We start from the raw sequence: 26466 nt of genomic DNA on the forward strand, positions 1-26466 counted from the left end.
GAACAGAATACTAAGACGATAGTTCAAGCCAAACTGGATATTCCCGTCCGATCTCCTCTATTCCAGGTTGGTCGCCTACTGTGAGATAGTTTCTTTCAGCAGCAGTCTTCTTCCCAATGCTAGAAATTCCAGGAATTCGAGCATAGGCGAGGTTCCCGATTATCGTGTAACATATCGGGGATTCTCGTCTCGCTCACTTTGGACCGTGGTCTCGCGTAAGTGTTTGAAGATCGTAAAAAACTCGAACACTCTGAATGCGCTAGAAATTCCGTAGAATTCTAAGCAGTCTGCGAAACCCCCACCGAATTCGTCAAACGATATCGGCTGGTGGTTATCTCGATTCCCGTAGAAATCGAGAATGGGGCAGGATTCCTCCTCAACGACCGGGGCTTACGTCAGGTAGGACCCGAAGGTCCCCCCGGTAGCGCAGTCCCGAACGTGGGATCCTACAAAGAAATCTCTGTAGGATCCCTCCCCTTTCCCTCGTAGCCGTAAGGAGAGAGGGAATGGGGGAGGAATTGGATACTGGCTCGCCTTCCCAGTGGAACTAGCAGTTGGAGAAGAGTAGGAGCAGCCATCGCCTTGCGGCGATGGCCTCTCAGAGTCTGGGAAAACGTATCGTCAGGAGAAAACGTTTCCCCGCGGAGGGTTACGAACTCTCACTGTAGGTAAGGGTCTGCCGCCACTGTGAACGTCGTCTGGGTGGGACTGATCGACACCTGACAGGAGAGAGCCGATACCGTCTCCGACTCATTCAAGTCCTCGTCGAGGTCGAAACCTCTCAGGAGGACCGAAGGAGTATTTAAATACGGTGTCCGAAGACACGTAGAAACGCCGCTGTCGCAGTAGAGGAGGTGGAAGTAGCTTGATCGACCGGCCAGTACTGAGAGAGCCTTCTTGTCCGGAGACGAGAGACTCTGGTTCGAGACAGAATCGGCAAGTTCCGATCGCGGCAGACCCACCGTCGGTTTGGGTTCCCTCTCGGGCCCCAAAACGACTCGAGCAGAGACGTGGGCTCTGCTGGTGGGAGCGGCAATCCTTCCGCAGGGTCATTATGCTGACGAATCAGCTTAATGACTTCTGCAAATTCCTCTGTATCTCGGGAGTAACCGCGTCTTGCGGAGTAGGACCGTCCAGTCCCTCCAACAAGAACAGATCCCGAGATACTCCTCCTTCAGAAGGAGGAACAGCGGCAGACCCCTGACGTCGCCTCCAGCTACTTGCGCGTATGTCCTGGTCGGTCCTAGAACCGTGCCTGGTCCATACGGCGTCATAGCGGGATCGCGAGCGGCGCACCTCTCGCGATCACTCCTAGGTACCTCGCTCCTCCCGGTGTAGCCCGAGGAGGTTGAAGGTACAGGAGAGGCAGACCTGATGCTCCCCCCTAGCTCGCTGGCAGGACCAGCGTGCTTGGAGGGCTGCTGCTGATCGTCCACCGCAGTGGCGATCGAGCAGCAGGCCTAGCCTTGCCGCTCGCCTGGGGCGAGAGGCTCGGCTGAGAACGTCGACGCTGATCTCTAGCGTCAGGCGAGCTGTTGCTGGTTACCGTCTCCGCCCGGTCCCGATGGGAGCGGCGTCAGGTGACCTGCTAGGCTCGTTGTCGCGGTGAGACCGGCGAGCGTCCTCCCGGCGCGTCGAGCCGCTGGTACCAGCCGTGGCTGGTACGACGACCGCGGGGACCCCTTCCTCGCCTCAACCCGTGGCTGGTCAGCGACCGTCACCCGTTCAACTCCCGAGCAGCCAGCTGGTCGCTGCGAGAGCGTCCACTGGCCTAGCGAGAGTCGTCTGCACGACACTCGCCATCTTCTGCTCCGCGCTTCGGTCTTGGCGGCGAGCAAGCTCGAGTGTCAAGACTTTGGCTGGACGGTCTCCCGCGGGAGGACCGTTTACCACTCGGTACTTCTCGCTAACGAGAAGCCGAGGCGGATCCTGGTTTAGCGGCAGAACCGCTAGCACCAGGCGAGGAAGTGCCAGCCGAAGCTGGTACTCCTCTGGTCCCCGTCTTCTCCTTGGTAGAGAAAAGACGGGCCCTGTTCCCGAGGGAGCAGGAGGACCAGCAGAAGAGCTCCCCGAATCGCCGGAGCGAGAGGGCCCTTAGAAGGTCCCGAAGGAGCCTTCTTAGGGGGGAAAACCCGGGTTACCAGCTGGTCGCTGCAAGAGCGGCCGCTGGCCTGGCAAGAGTCACCTGAGCGTCTCTCACCAGCCTTCTGCTCCGTGCCGCGTCTTGGCGCCGAGCGAACTCTGGCGCCGAAACTTGGCTGCACGGTCTCCCGAGGGAGAACGTACACTCGGGATCTCTCGCGAACGAGAGACCGAGCCGGAACCTGGCGTAGCGGCATCGCCGCTAGCACCAGGCGAGGAAGTACCAGAGCTAACCGATACTCCTGATATGGTCCCCGGTCGTATCTCTTTTCCTTACGGAAGGGGAGACGGGCCCCGCTCACCGAAGGAGCAGGGAGGACCAGCCAGAAGGACCCCCCCGTCCCACCGGGTGGGGACGGGCCCTAGAAGTTCCCGAAGAAGACTTCTTAGGGGGAAGGCAGCCTTCTTCTTCTTCGGCTTTATGGGCCTTAGAAGTCGAAGGGGAAGAGGCAGCAGCAGACGATGAAGACGAAGATGACAGCTTCTCTTCTCCTCTTCCTCGTCAGCTCACGCAGGACAGTCGTCAGGTCCTCCATCCAGGCCGGAGCCGGGGCTATTGCCGAAGCAACACGGCCCGACTGCACCCTGTCCGGAAGGACCTGGGACTGGGGAAGACACATCGTGGGCAGGACCAGCATGACAGGCACAGGAACCAGGAGCGACAGGAACAGCAACCAGCTCCATGGAGCGCGGCCAGGAACAGCGGCAGCGATAGACCCAGAAGGGACAGCCAAGCCAACAGCGGGAATCACATCAGCGGCACGGTACGCAGGCCCAGCGATCGCCTCGTTAGAATTCATCGGTCAGACCAGCGGAACCTGGGTCCTGGCGGCCGGTCCAGGGGCGAGCTGCTGGAACAGCGAAATTCTGGGGCAGGCAACACGAAGAAAACAGGCGGCGGCGGCAACCCCACCTCGGTACGGCTGCGGCCCTAGTAGCGGCAGACGGCGTCATCGACACAGCATGGGGAGTGTAGACCAGGAGGGGGGGGAGCAGCATAAGCGGCCGTGGTTATAGTAGTGGAGACCGCCCCAGACCTCGCTAGACGCTGCAGCAGCCCGTGGATGCTAGGCACGCCCTGCCTCCGCGGTGGTCCCTGTCCAAGGGTTCTGTCTCCCACGGATGTAGCACACCCTGTCAGGTAACATAGATAGATTAGTAAGAGGGGTTCCCTCACGCACGGGGGGAAGACATGCCCCACCCCGAACGCAAGGAAGACCGCAAATACAAAATACAACGAAGAAGCTGAGCGGTTGGCGGAAGGAAGACGAAGAATCGGATACCAAGGGAGTCGCGGGAGAGCTTTCCGACGACTTCCTGGCAGACCTTCGCTTCCCTACCCCCGCACAGCAGTGAAAAGTAATATGAAAATGAAACAGAATATGCCCTTCGATTAACTTCATAGACTTAAAGGGAAAAGATCAAGTTCCGGGTAAGAACGGAAACTTGATCCAATAATATGATGCTATCATAAAATATATATGAAAATGAAACAATACTGCACTTGCGATTTCATTTTCACATAAAAAAATCGTAAGGATCAATTCCCGGGTAAGAACGAAAAATTGATCCAAATTAAATTTCATGCAAAATAAATAAATGAAAATGAAAAGAATATTGCAATTGCGAATCCACTTTCATTGCATTCTATTATACAAAATTAAAAGGCTCGTGCCGAGCGCAATCACACTCTCGGTAACGAACGCACAGGGCAAAATTATAATGAAAAGAGTACTTACATTTTTCAATTACACACTTTCGCCCAAAATACATGACTCGGCGCGAGCGCGGGCCCGCCCTCGGCACCGAGACATAATTCAAGGGTTCAATTCATGAAAAGAGAGGAAATCGCCGCATCTACGGCGATAACCCCATGTTGGTTCATAATTAAGTAATTTGAAAATGAAAACAGTGTACTTACAGTTTTCATTTCAAGTCAAACAAAACCATTAGTAGAAAACACAATATAACAAAGCATACGACGATGAAGCGGGCAGAGAGCGTGACGACACAAGTCTTCACACCCGCGGCCGAAAGCAAAAGTGGTTTGTTTACCTCCCAGTCGCGCGGCGCGCGACGATCGGACAAGCAGTTAACTACCGTTATTCACCCCTTGTTCGAAGCTTACGACCGTTCCAGCTGCCGCTAGCTACTTCCTATTGTTAAAGGACCGATGGTTTGTATTACGTATCGGAACAAATACAGAGACAGGAGAAAGACAGACAGAACAGAGGACTGGCACAACAAACCAATGCACGGACAATACATGAGACAGACTAAAGAACTAGCCAGCGATGACAATTGGCAATGGCTAAAGAGGGGAGAGCTAAAGAAGGAAACTGAAGGAATGATAACAGCGGCACAAGATCAGGCCCTAAGAACCAGATATGTTCAAAGAACGATAGACGGAAATAACATCTCTCCCATATGTAGGAAGTGCAATACGAAAAATGAAACCATAAACCACATAGCAAGTGAATGCCCGGCACTTGCACAGAACCAGTACAAAAAGAGGCATGATTCAGTGGCAAAAGCCCTCCACTGGAGCCTGTGCAAGAAACATCAGCTACATTGCAGTAATAAGTGGTACGAGCGTCAACCTGAAGGAGTGATAGAAAACGATCAGGCAAAGATCCTCTGGGACTATGGTATCAGAACGGATAGGGTGATTGATACGTGCAAACAGACCAGATGTGACGTTGATTGACAAAGTCAAGAAGAAAGTATCACTCATGATGTCGCAATACCATGGGACACCAGAGTTGAAGAGAAAGAGAGGGAAAAAAATTGATATTGTTAAGATACAATAAAGTTTGTTCATACTTACTGGCAGATATATATATAGCTGTATTCTCTGAAGTCCGACAGAATTTCTAAAACTTACGACACACGTAGTGGGAGTTAGGGTGGTTAGTACCATTCCCGCCGCTGGGAGGCGGGTATCAGGAACCATTCCCAATTTTCTATCAGATTTCTATCTCCACTGTCTCCTGAGGGGAGGTGGGTGGGTACTAAAATTATATATATCTGCCAGGTAAGTATGAACAAACTTTATTGTATCTTAACAATATCATTTTGTTCATGAAACTTACCTGTCAGATATATATATAGCTGAATCCCACCTTTGGCGGTGGGAGAGACAGAAAAAAGGATTTTAGAAAACATATAAATGTATATGATTGACATCTTGGTTCCTTACCTGTTAGCATAGCTGACTTCGTGATTACTGTCACCCAAGCCTGCTTCTGCTTCACTAGAGTTACCAACAAGGTAGTGACCTATGTAGTTGGTGCGCTCTAGATGATCTGTCAACGGGGACGGGACCAACAATGTGACTAGACCATGACCATACTTCCGAGGGCAACGAGGCAAAAACCACCACCTAAGTTAGCCTAACAACAACTCCCATATACCAAAGGCTAAAGGAAGGGACGACTTACTCGGCAGCCGAACCATACAACATAAACATCAAATATTACAACTCACTACCCTTTTCTATGGGAAAGGATGAGTTGCTACCTCCTGCCCCCAAAAATAGTGTCTGCGGCGACGTATGGTCCGAGAGAGTAACAGCTTTCATAGGTCGTTCTCACCTCCCGTAGGTAGTGAGAGGCGAACACTGAGTTACTCCTCCAAAAAGTAGCACTTAAAATGTCTTTAAGAGCCATGTTTTTCTGAAAGGCTATTGAGGTCGAAATAGCCCTTACTTCGTGCGCGTTTACTTTAAGTATCTTCAAGTCACTGTCTTTGCAAGAAGCGTGCGCCTCTTTAATGGTGTTTCTTAAAAAGAATGCCAGTGCATTCTTGGACATGGGCATGTTTGGTCTCTTGACCGAACACCATAAGTTCTCTGCAGAACCTCGGCAATCCTTCGTTCTACGAATATACTCTCTAAGAGCCCTAACAGGACACAGGACTCTTTCTGGCTCTTGACCAATGATCTCTGCCATACCCTTGATCTCGAATGTTCTAGGCCACGGATTGGAAGGGTTTCGTTTTTGGCCAGAAACGACATATTCAAAGAGCAGACTGCATTATGCCCTTTGAAACCGACGTGTTTGCTGATAGCCTGTATTTCGCTAACCCTCTTCGCCGTCGCCAGAGCAGTTAGGAATACAGTTTTCTTCGTCAAATCTCGTAGAGACGAAGATGAAAGAGGTTCAAAACGATTTGACATCAAATATTTTAGGACCACATCCAGGTTCCACGAAGGAAGCTTCGGTAGTGGTACCTTGGTCGTCTCGAACGATCTCAATAGATCATGGAGATCCTTATTGTTAGCGAGGTCAAGACCTCTATGGCGAAAGACTACAGATAGAACGCTTCTGTAGCCTTTAATAGTTGACACTGCCAACTTTAGATCTTGTTTCAGATAAAGCAAGAAATCGGCGATCTGGCTCACAGAGGTAGTGGTAGAGGAAACTCCTTTTCTCTTACACCAACTTCTAAAGGCTGCCCACTTCGATTGGTAAACCGCGATTGATGATGGTCTCCTCGCGGTGGCGATAGCTTTAGCCACTGATTTCGAAAAACCTCTCGCTCTGGCCAACTTTTGGATAGTCTGAACGCAGTCAGACTCAGAGCGGAGAGGTTTTTGTGGTACCTCTCGAAGTGGGGCTGTTTGAGTAGATCTCTCCTTAACGAAGAGATCTCGGATAATCCACTAGGTAGAACATCACTTCTGTGAACCAGATCGCTGCGGGCCAAAAGGGGGCGATTAAGGTCAACCTCGTCCCCTCCGATGCTGCAAATTTTCTCATCACCTCCCCCAGGATCTTGAAGGGGGAAAAGCGTAGAGATCCAGGCCCGTCCAATCCCATAGAAGGGCGTCTACTGCTACTGCTCCCGGATCTAGAACGCCGGGGAGCAATACAGAGGAAGTCTCGCCGTCCTTGATGTTGCGAAGATGTCCACTAAGGGGCATCCCCAAAGACCCCACAGTTCCTGGCATACTTCTTGATTGAGAGTCCACTCTGTCGGCAATAACTGTCCTTGTCGACTGAGGAGATCTGCCCGGACGTTCTCGACTCCGGCAATGAATCTTGTCAATATTGTGACTTCTCTCTCCTTTGCCCAAAGCAGGATCTCTTTTGCTAGAGAAAACAGGGAGCGAGAGTGTGTTCCTCCTTGTTTCTTCAAGTATGCCAGGGCTGTGGTGTTGTCCGAGTTGATCTGAACCACACGACGGGAGACTTTGTTCTGGAAGAACTGGAGCGCTAATTGAACCGCTGCCAGCTCTTTGAAGTTTGATATGCCAGGTTACCATGGATCCCCTTCCCCTTCCAGGTAACCCTGAAAAAACCTTTTTTTTTTCCTCCACCCCCCCTCAGAGTTGACTCCCCACCCCGTGGATGACGCGTCGGAGAACAACACTAGGTCGGGGTTCTGAAGCTTGAGGGATACTCCCTCTGACAGCTTCCACGGATCGAGCCACCATCTTAGATGGTTCTTCACCTCTTCCGAGATGTTTAACTTCATTTCGAAGTTGTCCTTTTCTGTCCAGCTGTCCGACAGAAAGAACTGAAGAGGTCGGAGGTGTAGCCTCCCCAGGGAAACAAACTTCTCCAGCGAGGAAATGGTCCCCAGCAGACTCATCCATTCCCTCACCGAGCATGAATCTTTCCCTAGAAAGGCTGACACTTTTTCTATGCCTTGTTGCTGAAGTTCCTGGGACGGAAAAGCCCGAAAAGCCACTGAATCCATCTGAATCCCCAGATACACGATGGACTGTGTTGGGGTCAGATGTGACTTCTCGAAGTTCACCAGAAGTCCCAGGGACGCAGCTAAAGACAGAGTCGTCTTCAAATCCTTCAGGCACCGGGTCTGCGAGGAGGCTCGTATGAGCCAGTCGTCTAGATAGAGCGAGATTCTGATGTTGGAAAGATGGAGCCACCTCGCCACGTTCTTCATTAAGATGGTGAAGATAAAAGGGGCCGTACTCAGTCCGAAACAAAGCGCCCTGAATTGAAAGACCTTCCCTTTCAATACGAACCGAAGGTACTTCATCGATTGGGGATGTATCGGGACGTGAAAGTAGGCGTCCTGGAGGTCGAGTGATACCATCCAATCTCCAGGTCTTAAGGCCCCCAGAACTGACTGAGGTGTCTCCATCTTGAACCTCTGCTTCTCTATAAAGAGGTTTAGACGACTTACATCCAAGACGGGCCGCCACCCTCCCGATTGTTCGGTACAAGAAACAATCTGTTGTAAAATCCTGGCGTTGCCAGGTCCTAAAAACCTGTTCCACTGCTCTTTTCTCGAGCATCTGCTCGAGCAGGTCGAAAAGAATCTTTCGCTTTGTTAGCGGATACGATGGGGACAAGTCCCTGGGAGTGGAAGTCAACGGGGGCGGCTTTATGAAAGGGATCTTGTAACCCCTCTCTATGACGTCGAGAGACCAGGTGTCTGCCTCTCTTACTCTCCAGGCTTCTGCAAACAACTGCAGCCTGGCTCCTACCGGTGACTGAAGGCACGATCTCTCACTTCTTACCCCTAGACTTGGAAGGGGCTCTACCTCTAGGAAGGCTTCTTCCTCGAGGAGACGATCTAGCGGAAGTCCCTCCACGAAAGGGCTTCTGCTTTCTAAACTGTTGCGTTCCAGACGACGTTGAAGGGCCAGCCGGACGTCTCGAAGACTGAGCCAACAGGTCTTGTGTGGCTTTCTCCTGCAGACTCACTGCCAGATCCTTCACCATAGCTTGGGGGAAGAGATGACTCGAGAAGGGAGCATACAAAGTTCTGTCCTCTGAGCGGGAGAGACAGACTTAGCCGCGAAGTTGCAATAAAGCGACCTTTTCTTAAGAACCCCTGCTGAAAAATGAGAGGCTAACTCCTCTGAGCATCCCTGACGGCCTTGTCCATGCATGACAATACACTGGACAGCTCCCCCAAGCTGATCGAGTCTGGCTTACGAGATTGGTTGTCTAAGGCTCCAAGACACCAGTCTAAAAAGTTGAAAACTTCTAAGGACCTAAATAATCCCTTCAAAAGATGGTCCAGTTCGGAAGTCGTCCAAGAAACCTTAGCCGATGCTAGAAGGGCCCTCCTTGAGGCATCCACCACGCTGGCGAAATCACCTTGAGCCGACGTAGGAACCTTCAATCCTAATTCCTCGCCTGTCTCATACCACATCCCTGCCTTACGCTAAGTCTAGGAACGGAGGCAGGGCGAAAGTAGTTCTTCCTTTTGCTTTCCTAGACTCCATCCAGGCGTTACCTTTCGGAAAGCTCTTTTCGTAGATAACGACGTTCTTCATCTTCACGAAACCTGGAGACTTACTTGTCTTCGACGACGAAAACTGAGAAGGAGGAGAAGGAGAGCAGCTGGCTGAAAAGTATCGCCAAACGAATCACGAAGGAGTTGTGCCAAAACTTGATAATCTGACGAGGCAGACGTAGCAGGTTGATCATCATCAACATCCTCCGAAGAACCGCTAAGTTCTCCTTCTTCTCTACCCGAGTGCAAGTCCGAAGGGAGAGGCAGAAGTCCTTTAGCTCCCAGTCTCCTATCTGAACGATGAAAAGAAGACGAGGGTAACGGATCCTTAACAGGAACAGGATCAGGAGTCACTTTTAGAGGCGAACGTGCCAAAGTCTCGGGAACCACATCCGAGTGACAGCGAACTTCCACATTCGCGTCCACAGAGGTCTTACTAGAACGTCTACGAGCGTCCATACTGAGCGTCCAATGTAGCGTTCTCTCGAGCGTCCAAATCAGCGTCCAAACCGAGCGTCCAGCGAAGCGTCCAACGGAGCGTCCATCAAAGAGACTCTTCTACCGTCCCGCGAAGCGTCCTTCCGAACGTCCAGCGAAGAAACTTGATCCACTGCCCGACTAACATAACGTTGAGCGTCAACCCTGTCAAGTCGAAGAGGAGCAGAACGCAAATCGTCGTCAGCAGAAGCGTCGAAGTCGGAACGCCGAGCGTCCTCTCTACGGGAAGGGAGAGGAGCATGCCGAGAACTCTCTCTAACTTGGCGTCTAACGTCACCTCTAGATGAACCCTGGGGAGCAAAACGACGTCTAGAGGGCGAAATATCAGAAGACGGGGACGAAAAAGGAGCCATTGGAGAAGACTGCTTAGACCTCTTGATAGGCAGTCTATCGTCTTTCCTTCGATGCGGGACCGTCTCCTTTTGTTTCAGTAAAGCGTCCAGTTGCCGCTGCATCGAAATGATGATCTCCGTCTGAGAAGTCTCCTTACGCGGAGACGAGCTGCGCTTGCGAGAAGGAGAGGGGCGAGGGGACGCCCTCTTCCTTCTCCCCCAGGAACAGCCTTGGCTCTAGAGCGACTGGGGCGCTCGAGGGCGTCATCGTCGGATGACGTCCTATACTTCTTCTGGGGCGGAAAGGCTACGCTTTCCGGAGAAGAATGCCACTCAGACATAGCATGACGTGAAGCGTCCAGCTCTTGGAGAGTCCTCTTCAGAGGTCGCGAATCCGATCGAGATTCCCACCCCTTGCGCGGGGAGGACGCGTCGGAAGACGAGAAACAATCCTGAAGGATACGTGCTCGAGCACGCTCCTTAGCAGCCTGGGAAGCGTCCACAGGAACTGCTGAAGGACGCCAGATCGGTGGGGGTTCCCCGTAACCCTCCTTCGGCCTTCGACATGCCCTCTCCCTGAGTCCTGGGAGTCCGGCAGAGGTCCCAGCCTAGAGGCGCTATAGGGCCGATCTGACGCCCCTCCACTTCACTAGGGGCACTATCACTGCACTTATTTTGCCTGTTTTCAAGGGCAAGCACTTTAGATTCAAGCGTCTTCAATGAATCTAGAATAAGCGAAAGGGCATTACCCTCCGCAGACACCACTTGAGGGCCCGAAGGCAACACTACAGGGTTAGGAGACACAAATTCTAAAGGAGGGTTAGAAGGGGATACATTAATACCCTGTCTGCTACCCGACTTACTCCTGGAGGAAGACCTCCTAATCCTATCACGTTCTACTTCTTAACGTAGGATTCATACGTCTTCCATTGCAAATCATCTAGCTTTTCACACTCATTACAGCGCAAATCAAATCTACACTCTTGCCCCCTACACCCTTTACACAATGTGTGAGGATCAACCAAGGCTTTTGGAAGCCTAACCTTGCATTCCACTTTCGAGCACACCCTGGCGCTAGCAGAACTACATCCAGACATTTTTAAGGGAAAATTCTAAGCCAAAATCAAAAACAGTCCAAATCACGTATGCCAAGCTATCGATCCAATCAAAAAACCAAAAGTCAAGAGGATACTCAAGCAATATGAAAAGTTTTCCAAAATCCTGAGGCGGAGGTGTGTAAACAGGTGTTTACGACACCGGCGACAGAAGAAATCTGATAGAAAATGGGAATGGTTCCTGATACCCGCCTCCCAGGCGGGAATGGGTACTAACCACCCTAACTCCCACTACGTGTGTCGTAAGTTTTAGAATTCTGTCGGACTTCAGAGAATACAGCTATATATATATCTGACAGGTAAGTTTCATGAACAAATGGATAAGTATCAAGATCTGAAAATAGAAATAAGAAGGATATGGGATATGCCAGTGGAAATAGTACCCATAATCATAGGAGCACTAGCACCGATCCCAAGATCCCTGAAAAGGAATCTAGAAAAACTAGAGGCTGAAGTAGCTCCAGGACTCATGCAGAAGAGTGTGATCCTAGAAACAGCACACATAGTGAGAAAAGTGATGGACTCCTAAGGAGGCAGGATGCAACCCGGAGCCCCACACTATAAATACCACCCAATCGAATTGGAGGACTGTGATAGAGGAAGGGAAAAAAAAAAAAAAAAAAAAAAAAAAAAAAAAAAAAAAAAAAAATTAATAATAACAATAATAATGTTTGAAAAATATCCACAATTATATATAAAAGTATATTTCTATGTAAAAATATAAAACAAAGACTTTCGAACCCCTCATCATCAGTGTGACGTTAAAATCATTACATTTTAACGTCACACTGATGAATGGTGTTCGAAAGTCTTTGTTTTATATTTTTACATAGAAATATACTTTTATATATAATTGTGGATATTTTTAAAACAATTTGTTTTCACGGAACTGTGAATTTCTTAACAATAATAATAATAATAATAATAATAATAATAATAATGAGTTATTAGGAGCCTAGAGAAGAGTCTACTTGAGACTCAGAGGTCTGGAAAAACTAAGCCTATTAATGATAATAATATTAGGAGCCTAGCATAACTTTAAAAAGTGCCCTTGCCCTGGGCACAGTCATCACTGTCACCTCCATAAAATTAGAAACCACTACCCATCCAACAAAAGATTGGTGGGTACATACTACTGCTACATTGTAACCCCCGCCTCCTCATCAATCGACACTTCACTACAAGGTGAAGACAGTAGGAGAAAAACCGATGCTTCCTTCCATGATACCAAACCCGTTATCAATATGTAATGATCGCAAGGTACTGCAAAATTTAACACCATTTTAACTTTCATTAAAATCATCAGTAGCAAAGATGGACCGAACATAGAGCATGGAGACTACTGCCCATGCTATAAGATCTGGAGGTGGAGAACACAAAAAGAGGGACAAAGGTTCCCTGTTGTGGCAAATTGGTCCAAAGTTGGCCTGCCCCATAGATTCCACAAATCCTGACACAACAGGTGATTCAAGGTCCCCTTGGAGGAATAAAACAAGCTTCTGACTGCTCAGTTTGTTCCCCAGAACTTGATTGGCTGAAAAAATAGAGTGACAGGAAAACTTAATAGATTGTCCACAGTAAAAGTTCTCCTACTGTTAGGAAGAAAAGAGCAAGGGTAAGTCTCCTTGCTAAAAAAAAAAAAAAAAAAAAAAAAAAAAAAAAAAAAAAAAAAAAATAAGATTACTGCAGTGTGGAGAGAACTTGGGACGAGAAGCACTGAAGCAATCGCTTTTAGCTCTGATACACAGATGAAAAGGCTTCGTTCTTCTGGGGACACAACCCGGATGATGGTTTGGGTGTATGTACGTATTTTTATTTGAAATTATATTGTTTTAGTATGATAATTTAAGGTATAATTTTGCTTGAACTATCAAATTAAGCAGTTGTAAGTATTTTTAGAAGGGATTTTTGCATTTCCGCAGCAGGTTCTGGAATCTATTCCTGCGTATAAGTGGGGGAGGGGAGCACTGTATATATATATATAAACACAGCTACAAACAAGGGGATCTTTAAATCTAATATTTCTTTTAAAGACCTTTAATAAACCCCTTTGGGACAAAGATACAAGCAATACTTGCAAGCTGGAGAGAGAAAATAATAACAACAGTTTCAGTAATGACTTCATACCTGAGAAACCATAAACTTTTGTAAACAACTTACTTTGGAAGGAGTGTAATCTTTTGCTCCATCATGTGTTCCAGACGCAACCCTTTCTTGGAAATGGAATGACTCGGGCCATAGTACCGATAAGCATTTTCTAACATTGTTCTAATATCACCGACTAATTCCGTTATCGTAGTATATTTGCCATCCAAAAGTTGTTCCTTGACTGTTGAAACAAAAATATTACACTTCAGAGATTTTTTCCAGCAGAAACAAATTTATCATACAAATATTTATTCAAAAAACATAAACAGTAACATCAACTACACAATTTTCCCTCTCAACTGTGAAGTAAAAAACATATCACTGCAAGTTTAATTGAAACTTCAAAACATTCAATCTCAAAACTTCATATACACAATAGTAACTTTTGATTATCCATGGTAATTCATCTTTAGCTCCTCCTGATAACCAAAAAGCTCAAATAATGAAAAATTTTTCCCGAATCCCAAACAAAATAATACAACTCCACCCAACAAGCGCGTGCACAACACACACACATACTGTACGTTTATCAATTCATTTTCCTAAGCCTACATTAGTTTTCAAATGAGAGACAGGAAACAAAGACAAGCTGGCATGATGATACAAATACTGTACAAGAGAAATTAAAATTTTTATAAGCTTTTGTTTCATACAATCATAAAAATCTCCTTAATATTACATAATAGTCTCATTAATGTACACATCTGAAGTAAAAAGTAAATTTTTACAAATGATGGGATAAAAGGGAGTCAAAAGAAATCTCTGTAGAGATATACAATAACCATTCTCTCTCTCTCTCTCTCTCTCTCTCTCTCTCGCCTCTCTCTCTCTCTCTCTCTCCTAAATCTCTGCCTTCAACTCTCTCTCTCTCCACCCTCTCTCTCCTCCTCTCCCTCTCTTCTCTCTCTCTCTCTCCTAGCAGCTTCACACAAACAGTTGACTAACACCTAAATAGGCTTCCTAAATTTTTGGGAACATGACTATGTGTCCCTCTTCATCCAGTTCATCAATCAAACACTGATCTTTCGCTGCAATGTGAGTGAGTTTGCCACTGCACCACAAAGACAGCAAAAGAGAAAGAGAGAGAATGTTTATGTGCTTTTATTTCACACTTAAAGAATATCAGCCTAAATGCCCACCAATCACTCTCTCTTCATTTGATTCTTTTTTTACTCAATGCCTATTTCTCCTCTTTTCATTCATATCTGATTGTTCACTCATTTCCTTTTCACTTCCAGATATTTCAGTGTCTTTTTCTTATAGTCACTGTCTGGAAATATTGTCATAGGGAGCTCTCACCTAGGGAGATCTGGGCTGTCATCCAAATTTTTTTAGCCACTGGGAGCAAAGGGATGAAATGTAGTGATCTGGACAGGAGGGAAAGGGCTCTCCTTTGCTTTGCATAACCACTCACGCACTGAAAATTACTGCTCTGTTCCCCATTACAATTTTTTGTTGTCTCTATGGACTAAATGCCGTTACAGATGACAGAATCATAGATAATGGAGAGTTTACTGTATACGACATATCCATCCCATAAAGGGAAAAGCAGACTTGAGTACATTCTTGATAATGATGATAGTGACCATGTACTCTATAAGTCATTCATATACTGAAAGTACTCTCAAGTGTCTTTGGTTACTAAATCAGTTTTATAAGAAATTGCATATCTATGAATAAAGTGGCAAAATATTGTAGACAATAACAATATTTCGGAATCCAAGAAGATAATCTTTAATGATAGAAGACATGCAAGTTTCCTTCTACTTTATGTTTCCCCCACCCAACTATTGAAATTTCTTTGACATAACATTAACCAAAATAATAAAGTGGTTTTCATTTTACATAATAGCAAAAGCCTTTTCATTTATGTGTACTGGTTTCAATGAGAAAAATATTCTATGCCAATAAATCGACCATAATTATTTTTCTTCAAAAAAGAATTTGAGTAAAAATCTGGATAAGACTCTATACATAATGCCAAAACCATCAATTTAGAAATGAAACACATCCTGCAGATAAACTTACAAAGATGGTGGACCTGATACATTCCACTTCTCTGAACAAATAAAATCCATAAGAGTCCTCCCTCCAAAAAAAAAAAAAAAGGTCCATCAAGCAAGCCCAAAAACTTGATAAAAGATTTATTCTTCCAGATAAAAGATATGTGCTTACAATTACACCAGCAAAGAAAAAAGAAAAACAAAGCTATTCAAGATTAAAAACATGAATGAACCCTATTCCAGAATGGTTCTGAAAGATTCTCCCTTGTGTTAAGCTGCAACATTCAAGCTCCAACATTGCCTCATAATTTTCAAGTTAACCAAAAACAACAAATACACTTACTCTTTTTCAGCCACATTGGTTTCTCTACAACTTCCAGATAATCTCCATTCTTCTCCTTGTCCATTTCTATGGGTTCCATAAATGGGGCATTACTGCCTTTCTGGTAATCAGACATTAGTTCCATCAAGATCCTGGAATGAAAAATCATGATTTTAATTTTTGGTCACTAAAAGTCTGTAGTAAACACATCATGTAATCTATTTAAGTTTACACGAGTCATGCAACGGTAACAAAAAGTTGCTTGTCAAATCATATGCCTGTCAGTCTATCATCAAAATACCTTTTGTTACAGCAACAGCACTAAAGGCATTACAATTTAAATTCATAATATGGTTTCTGATAAACGTGTATTATCACTATCACCATCATAAAGTCTTCGTCATATAAATCTGTAACTTTAATGTTACCTGTGTTGCTTAAGTCAGAAACAACTTCCTAATCTGTACAGTATCATGTTTGTATATGCTGTCATATCAAGTCCATACCTGTATCCAAGGCTGAGTTCTTCACTTAGATGGTCAGTATTGGTTTTATTAACAACTCTCTTCTTAGGAGTAACAGGATGATGAACAAGGAGACCACCTCCACTGCTTTTGTATGAGAGACTAGATGTCAACGCTGCTTGTAAGCGTGATGTTCCATTTCCTGGGGTTTTGGTAGGGGTGACGGTGGGAGTGGGCACTGGCGAGTTTGAAATGGAACTGGGTTCACTGATGATGTCATTCATGCCTGAATACAAAGACATAAGGCCAGTCTTTGCTTCACTCTCCTGTAAAATATATAATCACTCATCAGTCATCTGACTCTACTTGTACAATTCAAAAATAAAAACAAATACGAGACACCTGCTTAACAAGACCTTAAAAAAATTATTTTTAATAATAGTAATACTTTTTTCAATACAAACCTCACACTTATAATTGGTCTACTCTACTGCATGACCGATAAAATCCCCAAAACCTTCAGTCCATTTTCACAAGTAGCCCTGTTTATGCATGCAAAGGTCTCTGATTCTCAAGCAATTAACTGCCTCCTTCGTAAGAGTTGTCTGACCAATTAACTAGCTGACTAGAATTTCCACAGTGAAGATGATGAAGAGGGAAAACAGGACAGCACAATACTGTGGTGTCAAAACCTGAACTCTATCAGCTGACAATATGGTAGCTGAAGGCCTGTTATTCCATCCAAGGCTCTACATTCAGACACTGGCTTTGGATGCGGGTCTAATCAATGGTGTGGCTCTGCTTGAGAAGGTTGGAGACTGATCTTGATTAAGATTGCTCAAATGCCTGTAGTGATGGCTTTGGTCATCAGGATGGCTCTGATAATGGAGGTTAGGGCAATGGAGACCACCAAAAATAACAAGTGATTAGCTAATAGCAGCCAGAGAATCAGCCAGTGATGAACTGACCACTATGAAATATAAGAAAACTTGATGAAAGGAGGGACAAGACCAGAAGAGTGGAAAAAAATAAGAGAGAATGATGATGATAATATACAAAGGGAATGGGTGTAAACTTCATTATAGTGGAAAATTTAGAACAGGAACACTTAAGCAAGCTATAAAAATAATGAAGATATTGCAAGAATACGCATAAAATTGGTTAAATCAACACAATTTTATTTCACGCCAGAGAAGTCAACAGCAAATCTTTATCTTAAGGCTACTACCAGAAAAGCATCAAAAAAGAGAAAGAGATTATACCCAATATAAATATTTGCGGATCCTTAGAGGGCATTTGACTCGAGCTACTAGATGAGCATTACATCTGCAGAGGGAACTGAACTGGAAACTCACTGAGCTACTGATTTTACTGTAGCAAGTAACTGAAGCAGGTAACAAGTGTATCCAAGATAAATGTTTGTGTCCAAGTAGAATGAGCCCTAGTCCCTTGCTCTTTACCAGAGAAATTGAGGAAGCCATCAACAATTGTAGAAGCTGTGGAAGGAACCTGGAAGTTGCTATATGCACGTCATTTACAGCAGAATCAGGATTTTGGAAGATTGTAAAAGAACATAAGCAAATCAAATTTTATGACAACTGGAAAAAAGACAAAAGCATATAAGGAAAATGGCTAGATGGACAATGTGGATATTTTAAAAATTCATGGGAGCCTGAGTTGCTGCTCATAAACCATAGGTTAAAGAGACAATGGAGTCCTGTGTCTAAAATCTCATACAAGTTTCCTAAAAGATTTATCTTTTAATGTCAAGTTAAGATTAGTAGCACATGGTGAAAAAGGCGGCGGGCAGCAGCTGGTTGGGAAGAAAACTAAAAAGAATAGAGGAAAAGAAATGATATTGTTAAGATACAATAAAGTTTGTTCATACTTACCTGGCAGATATATATATAGCTGTATTCTCTGAAGTCCGACAGAATTTCTAAAACTTACGACACACGTAGTGGGAGTTAGGGTGGTTAGTACCCATTCCCGCCGCTGGGAGGCGGGTATCAGGAACCATTCCCATTTTCTATCAGATTTCTATCTCCACTGTCTCCTGAGGGGAGGTGGGTGGGTACTAAAATTATATATATCTGCCAGGTAAGTATGAACAAACTTTATTGTATCTTAACAATATCATTTTGTTCATGAAACTTACCTGTCAGATATATATATAGCTGAATCCCACCTTGGCGGTGGGAGAGACAGAAAAAAGGATTTTAGAAAACATATAAATGTATATGATTGACATCTTGGTTCCTTACCTGTTAGCATAGCTGACTTCGTGATTACTGTCACCCAAGCCTGCTTCTGCTTCACTAGAGTACCAACAAGGTAGTGACCTATGTAGTTGGTGCGCTCTAGATGATCTGTCAACGGGGACGGGACCACAATGTGACTAGACCATGACCATACTTCCGAGGGCAACGAGGCAAAAACCACCACCTAAGTTAGCCTAACAACAACTCCCATATACCAAAGGCTAAAGGAAGGGACGACTGTACTCGGCAGCCGACCCTACAACCATAAACATACAAATATTAAAAACTCACCTACCCTTTTCTATGGGAAAGGATGAGTGCTACCTCCTGCCCCCAAAATAGTGTCTGCGGCGACGTATGGTCCGAGAGAGTAACAGCTTTCATAGGTCGTTCTCACCTCCCGTAGGTAGTGAGAGGCGAACACTGAGTTACTCCTCCAAAAAGTAGCACTTAAAATGTCTTTAAGAGCCATGTTTTTCTGAAAGGCTATTGAGGTCGAAATAGCCCTTACTTCGTGCGCGTTTACTTTAAGTATCTTCAAGTCACTGTCTTTGCAAGAAGCGTGCGCCTCTTTAATGGTGTTTCTTAAAAAGAATGCCAGTGCATTCTTGGACATGGGCATGTTTGGTCTCTTGACCGAACACCATAAGTTCTCTGCAGAACCTCGGCAATCCTTCGTTGGCTACGAAATACTACTCTCTAAGAGCCCTAACAGGACACAGGACTCTTTCTGGCTCTTGACCAATGATCTCTGCCATACCCTTGATCTCGAATGTTCTAGGCCACGGATTGGAAGGGTTTTCGTTTTTGGCCAGAAACGACATATTCAAAGAGCAGACTGCATTATGCCCTTTGAAACCGACGTGTTTGCTGATAGCCTGTATTTCGCTAACCCTCTTCGCCGTCGCCAGAGCAGTTAGGAATACAGTTTTCACTTTCGCAAATCTCGTAGAGACGAAGATGAAAGAGGTTTCAAAACGATTTGACATCAAATATTTTAGGACCACATCCCAGGTTCACGAAGGAAGCTTCGGTAATGGTACCTTGGTCGTCTCGAACGATCTCAATAGATCATGGAGATCCTTATTGTTAGCGAGGTCAAGACCTCTATGGCGAAAGACTACAGATAGAACGCTTCTGTAGCCTTTAATAGTTGACACTGCCAACTTTAGATCTTGTTTCAGATAAAGCAAGAAATCGGCGATCTGGCTCACAGAGGTAGTGGTAGAGGAAACTCCTTTTCTCTTACACCAACTTCTAAAGGCTGCCCACTTCGATTGGTAAACCGCGATTGATGATGGTCTCCTCGCGGTGGCGATAGCTTTAGCCACTGATTTCGAAAAACCTCTCGCTCTGGCCAACTTTTGGATAGTCCTGAACGCAGTCAGACTCAGAGCGAGAGGTTTTTGTGGTACCTCTCGAAGTGGGGCTGTTTGAGTAGATCTCTCCTTAACGGAAGAGATCTCGGATAATCCACTAGGTAGAACATCACTTCTGTGAACCAGATCGCTGCGGGCCAAAAGGGGGCGATTAAGGTCAACCTCGTCCCCTCCGATGCTGCAAATTTTCTCATCACCTCCCCCAGGATCTTGAAGGGGAAAAGCGTAGAGATCCAGGCCCGTCCAATCCCATAGAATGGGCGTCTACTGCTACTGCTCCCGGATCTAGAACCGGGGAGCAATACAGAGGAAGTCTCGCCGTCCTTGATGTTGCGAAGATGTCCACTAAGGGGCATCCCCAAAGACCCCACAGTTCCTGGCATACTTCTTGATTGAGAGTCACTCTGTCGGCAATAACTGTCCTTGTCGACTGAGGAGATCTGCCCGGACGTTCTCGACTCCGGCAATGAATCTTGTCAATATTGTGACTTCTCTCTCCTTTGCCCAAAGCAGGATCTCTTTTGCTAGAGAAAACAGGGAGCGAGAGTGTGTTCCTCCTTGTTTCTTCAAGTATGCCAGGGCTTGTGGTGTTGTCCGAGTTGATCTGAACCACACGACGGGAGACTTTGTTCTGGAAGAACTGGAGCGCTAATTGAACCGCTGCCAGCTCTTTGAAGTTGATATGCCAGGTTACCTGTTCCCTCTCCAGGTACCTGACACTTCCTCCCCCCCTAGAGTGCTCCCCACCCCGTGGATGACGCGTCGGAGAACAACACTAGTCGGGGTTCTGAAGCTTGAGGGATACTCCCTCTGACAGCTTCCACGGATCGAGCCACCATCTTAGATGGTTCTTCACCTCTTCCGAGATGTTTAACTTCATTTCGAAGTTGTCCTTTTCTGTCCAGCTGTCCGCACAAAGAACTGAAGAGGTCGGAGGTGTAGCCTCCCCAGGGAAACAAACTTCTCCAGCGAGGAAATGGTCCCAGCAGACTCATCCATTCCCTCACCGAGCATGAATCTTTCCTAGAAAGGCTGACACTTTTTCTGCCGTGCCTGTTCTGACGTTTCCTGGGACGGAAAAGCCCGAAAAGCCACTGAATCCATCTGAATCCCCAGATACACGATGGACTGTGTTGGGGTCAGATGTGACTTCTCGAAGTTCACCAGAAGTCCCAGGGACGCAGCTAAAGACAGAGTCGTCTTCAAATCCTTCAGGCACCGGGTCTGCGAGGAGGCTCGTATGAGCCAGTCGTCTAGATAGAGCGAGATTCTGATGTTGGAAAGATGGAGCCACCTCGCCACGTTCTTCATTAAGATGGTGAAGATAAAAGGGGCCGTACTCAGTCCGAAACAAAGCGCCCTGAATTGAAAGACCTTCCCTTTCAATACGAACCGAAGGTACTTCATCGATTGGGGATGTATCGGGACGTGAAAGTAGGCGTCCTGGAGGTCGAGTGATACCATCCAATCTCCAGGTCTTAAGGCCCCCAGAACTGACTGAGGTGTCTCCATCTTGAACCTCTGCTTCTCTATAAAGAGGTTTAGACGACTTACATCCAAGACGGGCCGCCACCCTCCCGAGTTGTTTCGGTACAAGAAACAATCTGTTGTAAAATCCTGGCGTTGCCAGGTCTAAAACCTGTTCCACTGCTCTTTTCTCGAGCATCTGCTCGAGCAGGTCGAAAAGAATCTTTCGCTTTGTTAGCGGATACGATGGGGACAAGTCCCTGGGAGTGGAAGTCAACGGGGGCGGCTTTATGAAAGGGATCTTGAACCCTCTCTATGACGTCGAGAGACCAGGTGGTCTGCCTCTCTTACTCTCCAGGCTTCTGCAAACAACTGCAGCCTGGCTCCTACCGGTGACTGAGGCACGATCTCTCACTTCTTACCCCTAGACTTGGAAGGGGCTCTACCTCTAGGAAGGCTTCTTCCTCGAGGAGACGATCTAGCGGAAGTCCCTCCACGAAAGGGCTTCTGCTTTCTAAACTGTTGCGTTCCAGACGACGTTGAAGGGCCAGCCGGACGTCTCGAAGACTGAGCCAACAGGTCTTGTGTGGCTTTCTCCTGCAGACTCACTGCCAGATCCTTCACCATAGCTTGGGGGAAGAGATGACTCGAGAAGGGAGTATACAAAAAGTTCTGTCCTCTGAGCGGGAGAGACAGACTTAGCCGCGAAGTTGCAATAAAGCGACCTTTTCTTAAGAACCCCTGCTGAAAAATGAGAGGCTAACTCCTCTGAGCCATCCCTGACGGCCTTGTCCATGCATGACAATACACTGGACAGCTCCCCCAAGCTGATCGAGTCTGGCTTACGAGATGGTTGTCTAAGGCTCCAAGACACCAGTCTAAAAGTTGAAAAACTTCTAAGGACCTAAATAATCCCTTCAAAAGATGGTCCAGTTCGGAAGTCGTCCATGAAACCTTAGCCGATGCTAAAAGGGCCCTCCTTGAGGCATCCACCAAGCTGGCGAAATCACCTTGAGCCGACGTAGGAACCTTCAATCCTAATTCCTCGCCTGTCTCATACCACATCCCTGCCTTACCGCTAAGTCTAGACGGAGGCAGGGCGAAAGTAGTTCTTCCTTTTGCTTTCCTAGACTCCATCCAGGCGTTTACCTTTCGGAAAGCTCTTTTCGTAGATAACGACGTCTTCATCTTCACGAAACCTGGAGACTTACTTGTCTTCGACGACGAAAACTGAGAAGGAGGAGAAGGAGGAGCAGCTGGCTGAAAAGTATCGCCAAACGAATCACGAAGGAGTCGTGCCAAAACTTGATAATCTGACGAGGCAGACGTAGCAGGTTGATCATCATCAACATCCTCCGAATGAACGCTAAGTTCTCCTTCTTCTCTACCCGAGTGCAAGTCCGAAGGGAGAGGCAGAAGTCCTTTAGCTCCCAGTCTCCTATCTGAACGATGAAAAGAAGACGAGGGTAACGGATCCTTAACAGGAACAGGATCAGGAGTCACTTTTAGAGGCGAACGTGCCAAAGTCTCGGGAACCACATCCGAGTGACAGCGAACTTCCACATTCGCGTCCACAGAGGTCTTACTAGAACGTCTACGAGCGTCCATCTGAGCGTCCAATGTAGCGTTCTCTCGAGCGTCCAAATCAGCGTCCACCGAGCGTCCAGCGAAGCGTCCAACGGAGCGTCCATCAAAGAGACTCTTCTACCGTCCCGCGAAGCGTCCTTCCGAACGTCCAGCGAAGAAACTTGATCCACTGCCCGACTAACATAACGTTGAGCGTCAACCCTGTCAAGTCGAAGAGGTGCAGAACGCAAATCGTCGTCAGCAGAAGCGTCGAAGTCGGAACGCCGAGCGTCCTCTCTACGGGAAGGGAGAGGAGCATGCCGAGAACTCTCTCTAACTTGGCGTCTAACGTCACCTCTAGATGAACCCTGGGGAGCAAAACGACGTCTAGAGGGCGAAATATCAGAAGACGGGGACAAAAAGGAGGAGCCATTGAGAAGACTGCTTAGACCTCTTGATAGGCAGTCTATCGTCTTTCCTTCGATGCGGACCGTCTCCTTTTCTGTTTCAGTAAAGCGTCCAGTTGCCGCTGCATCGCAATGATGATCTCCGTCTGAGAAGTCTCCTTACGCGGAGACGAGCTGCGCTTGCGAGAAGGAGAGGGGCGAGGGGACGCCCTCTTCCCTCTCCCAAAAAAAAAGGAACAGCCTTGGCTCTAGAGCGACTGGGGCGCTCGAGGGCGTCATCGTCGGATGACGTCCTATACTTCTTCTGGGGCGGAAAGGCTACGCTTTCCGGAGAAGAATGCCACTCAGACATAGCATGACGTGAAGCGTCCAGCTCTTGGAGAGCCTCTTCAGAGGTCGCGAATCCGATCGAGATTCCCACCCCTTGCGCGGGGAGGACGCGTCGGAAGACGAGAAACAATCCTGAAGGATACGTGCTCGAGCACGCTCCTTAGCAGCCTGGGAAGCGTCCACAGGAACTGCTGAAGGGACGCCAGATCGGTGGGGGTTCCCCGTAACCCTCCTTCGGCCTTCGACATGCCCTCTCCCTGAGTCCTGGGAGTCCGGCAGAGGTCCCAGCCTAGAGGCCTATAGGGCCGATCTGACGCCCCCTCCACTTCACTAGGGGCACTATCACTGCACTTATTTTGCCTGTTTTCAAGGGCAAGCACTTTAGATTCAAGCGTCTTCAATGAATCTAGAATAAGCGAAAGGGCATTACCCTCCGCAGACACCACTTGAGGAAGCCCGAAGGCAACACTACAGGGTTAGGAGACACAAATTCTAAAGGAGGGTTAGAAGGGGATACATTAATACCCTGTCTGCTACCCGACTTACTCCTGGAGGAAGACCTACCTAATCCTATCACGTTCTAACTTCTTAACGTAGGATTCATACGTCTTCCATTGCAAATCATCTAAGCTTTCACACTCATTACAGCGCAAATCAAATCTACACTCTTGCCCCCTACACCCTTTACACAATGTGTGAGGATCAACCAAGGCTTTTGGAAGCCTAACCTTGCATTCCACTTTCGAGCACACCCTGGCGCTAGCAGAACTACATCCAGACATTTTTAAGGGAAAATTCTAAGCCAAAATAAAAAAAACAGTCCAAATCACGTATGCCAAGCTATCGATCCAATCAAAAAACCAAAAGTCAAGAGGATACTCAAGCAATATGAAAAGTTTTCCAAAATCCTGAGGCGGAGGTGTGTAAACAGGTGTTTACGACACCGGCGACAGAAGAAATCTGATAGAAAAATGGGAATGGTTCCTGATACCCGCCTCCCAGCGGCGGGAATGGGTACTAAACCACCCTAACTCCCACTACGTGTGCCGTAAGTTTTAGAAATTCTGTCGGACTTCAGAGAATACAGCTATATATATATCTGACAGGTAAGTAAGTTTCATGAACAAAATAATGATTACAAATCAGTATTGAACTTTGAAACTTGAACAAACCAACAATTGGAGAACAAATATATTCGAAACCACATACAGTTTCGGAGTGTCATGCTCCCTCTTCAGTGAAGAGCGAGCATGATGCTCCGAAACTGTATGTGGTTTCGAATATATTTGTTCTCCAATTTGTTGGCTGAAAAGTGACAAGAATAACCAAAACAGCGGTGTTCAAGGGACACTACAAATATTCTATACTAACACTTAGAGTGAGCCATACAAAAAACACTGTAAGTAGTGCACCTCTGCTGAACCATTCAGCGTACAATTGGCCATAGAGTTCTGCTTGGCCAAACATGTCAGCCATAGTGTAAGGACATGAGGGAGACAGGTTTGTTTCTGCAGTATGCAGTAATACTTTGGGTTACGAACCGATTAGTATACAAATTTTTTAACTTACGAAGTGACGCCCTCATTCTGGAATACGAATTTCACTTGGAATACGATGGCCGCGAATTTCTAATCATTTGAGGCCGCCTGCTTTGTTTACATCGGACATCGGATGAGCGTGGGATCTGCAAACGCATTTTTTTCAGCCAAAACTTAACGAGGGTCACGTTGACTTCCTCCCACGCATCCCTTGACCATTTTAAACCATAACTGTTCACCTATCTTCGCTGGCGAAACGCATTTTTTTGTTTTTTTCGGCCAAAAACTTAACGAGGGCACGTGGACTTCCTCCCACGCATCCCTTGACCGTTTTAAACCATAACTCTTTCACTATCTCGCTGGTGTTAAGATTGAACGCATCTGTCCGTGATACGCTCTCAAATTTGTTTAGTGATTTGCGCACGTGTTGTGTTTCCGTGATAGTGCTTATACATTACTATTACCCAAAATACTAAAGAACAATGGATCCCAAGATGACGAAGGCAAGCAGCAAGAAGGAAAGCATAAGAAAGAAGGAGATGATTACAGTCGAAATGAAGAAGGAAATTATCCAAATGCATGATAAAGGCGAGCGCGTGAAAGACATTGCAGCATTCTTCAAGCGGTCGCAATCAACGATCTGCACTATTTTGAAGAAAAAGGAAGAAATTAAAGCCAGTAAACGCATCAAAAGGTGTCACAGTATTGACGAAACAACGGCCTTATATTCTCGACGATGTAGAAAATTTGTCATGGGTTTGGATAAACGAGAAGCAGCTGGCAGGAGATTCCATAAGTGAGAGCAATCATTTGCGAAAAAGGCTCGTAAGATCTACGAAGATTGAGTAAAAATGAGCCAGGCACATCAGCAGACAGTGAAAAAGACAGTTTTAAGGCGAGCCGTGGCTGGTTCGAGAATTTTAAGAGAAGGACTGGCATCCACAGTGTTGTTCGCCATGGTGAGGCTGCAAGCTCAGATACGAAGGCGGCAGAGGCTTACGTAAAAGAGTTTAAAAAGCTCGTGGATTCGAGAAATACCTCCCCAAACAAGTCTTCAATTGCGACGAGACAGGGTTATTCTGGAAGAAGATGCCCAGGAGGACGTTCATTACGGCAGAAGAGAAGGCACTTCCTGGTCACAAGCCCATGAAAGACGTCTAACCCTACTGTTTGTGCTAATGCAAGCGGGGATTGCAAGGTTAAGCCTCTCCTGTGTATCACTCGGAAAATCCACGCGCCTTTAAGAAAAACAACGTGCAGAAGAAGCTGTTGCACGTTA

At 46.5% G+C, this 26466-nt stretch overlaps 1 protein-coding gene across 2 annotated transcripts in view; it reads right to left on the minus strand.

Annotated features, from left to right (window-relative positions):
• The window catches only part of LOC135222712 (uncharacterized), a 135521-nt gene that overhangs the window by 53555 nt on the left and 55500 nt on the right, over nt 1–26466 (minus strand). For both annotated transcript variants that reach the window (XM_064260909.1, XM_064260910.1), the window contains exons 3-5: nt 16282–16565; nt 15797–15927; nt 13463–13631 (exon numbers count right to left, since the gene is read on the minus strand). In XM_064260909.1, the coding sequence (XP_064116979.1) occupies nt 13463–13631; nt 15797–15927; nt 16282–16565 (584 nt within the window). The remainder of the gene's footprint in view (nt 1–13462; nt 13632–15796; nt 15928–16281; nt 16566–26466) is intronic.

Source organism: Macrobrachium nipponense, chromosome 8, assembly GCF_015104395.2.
Source record: "Macrobrachium nipponense isolate FS-2020 chromosome 8, ASM1510439v2, whole genome shotgun sequence".
Lineage (NCBI taxonomy): Eukaryota > Metazoa > Arthropoda > Malacostraca > Decapoda > Palaemonidae > Macrobrachium > Macrobrachium nipponense.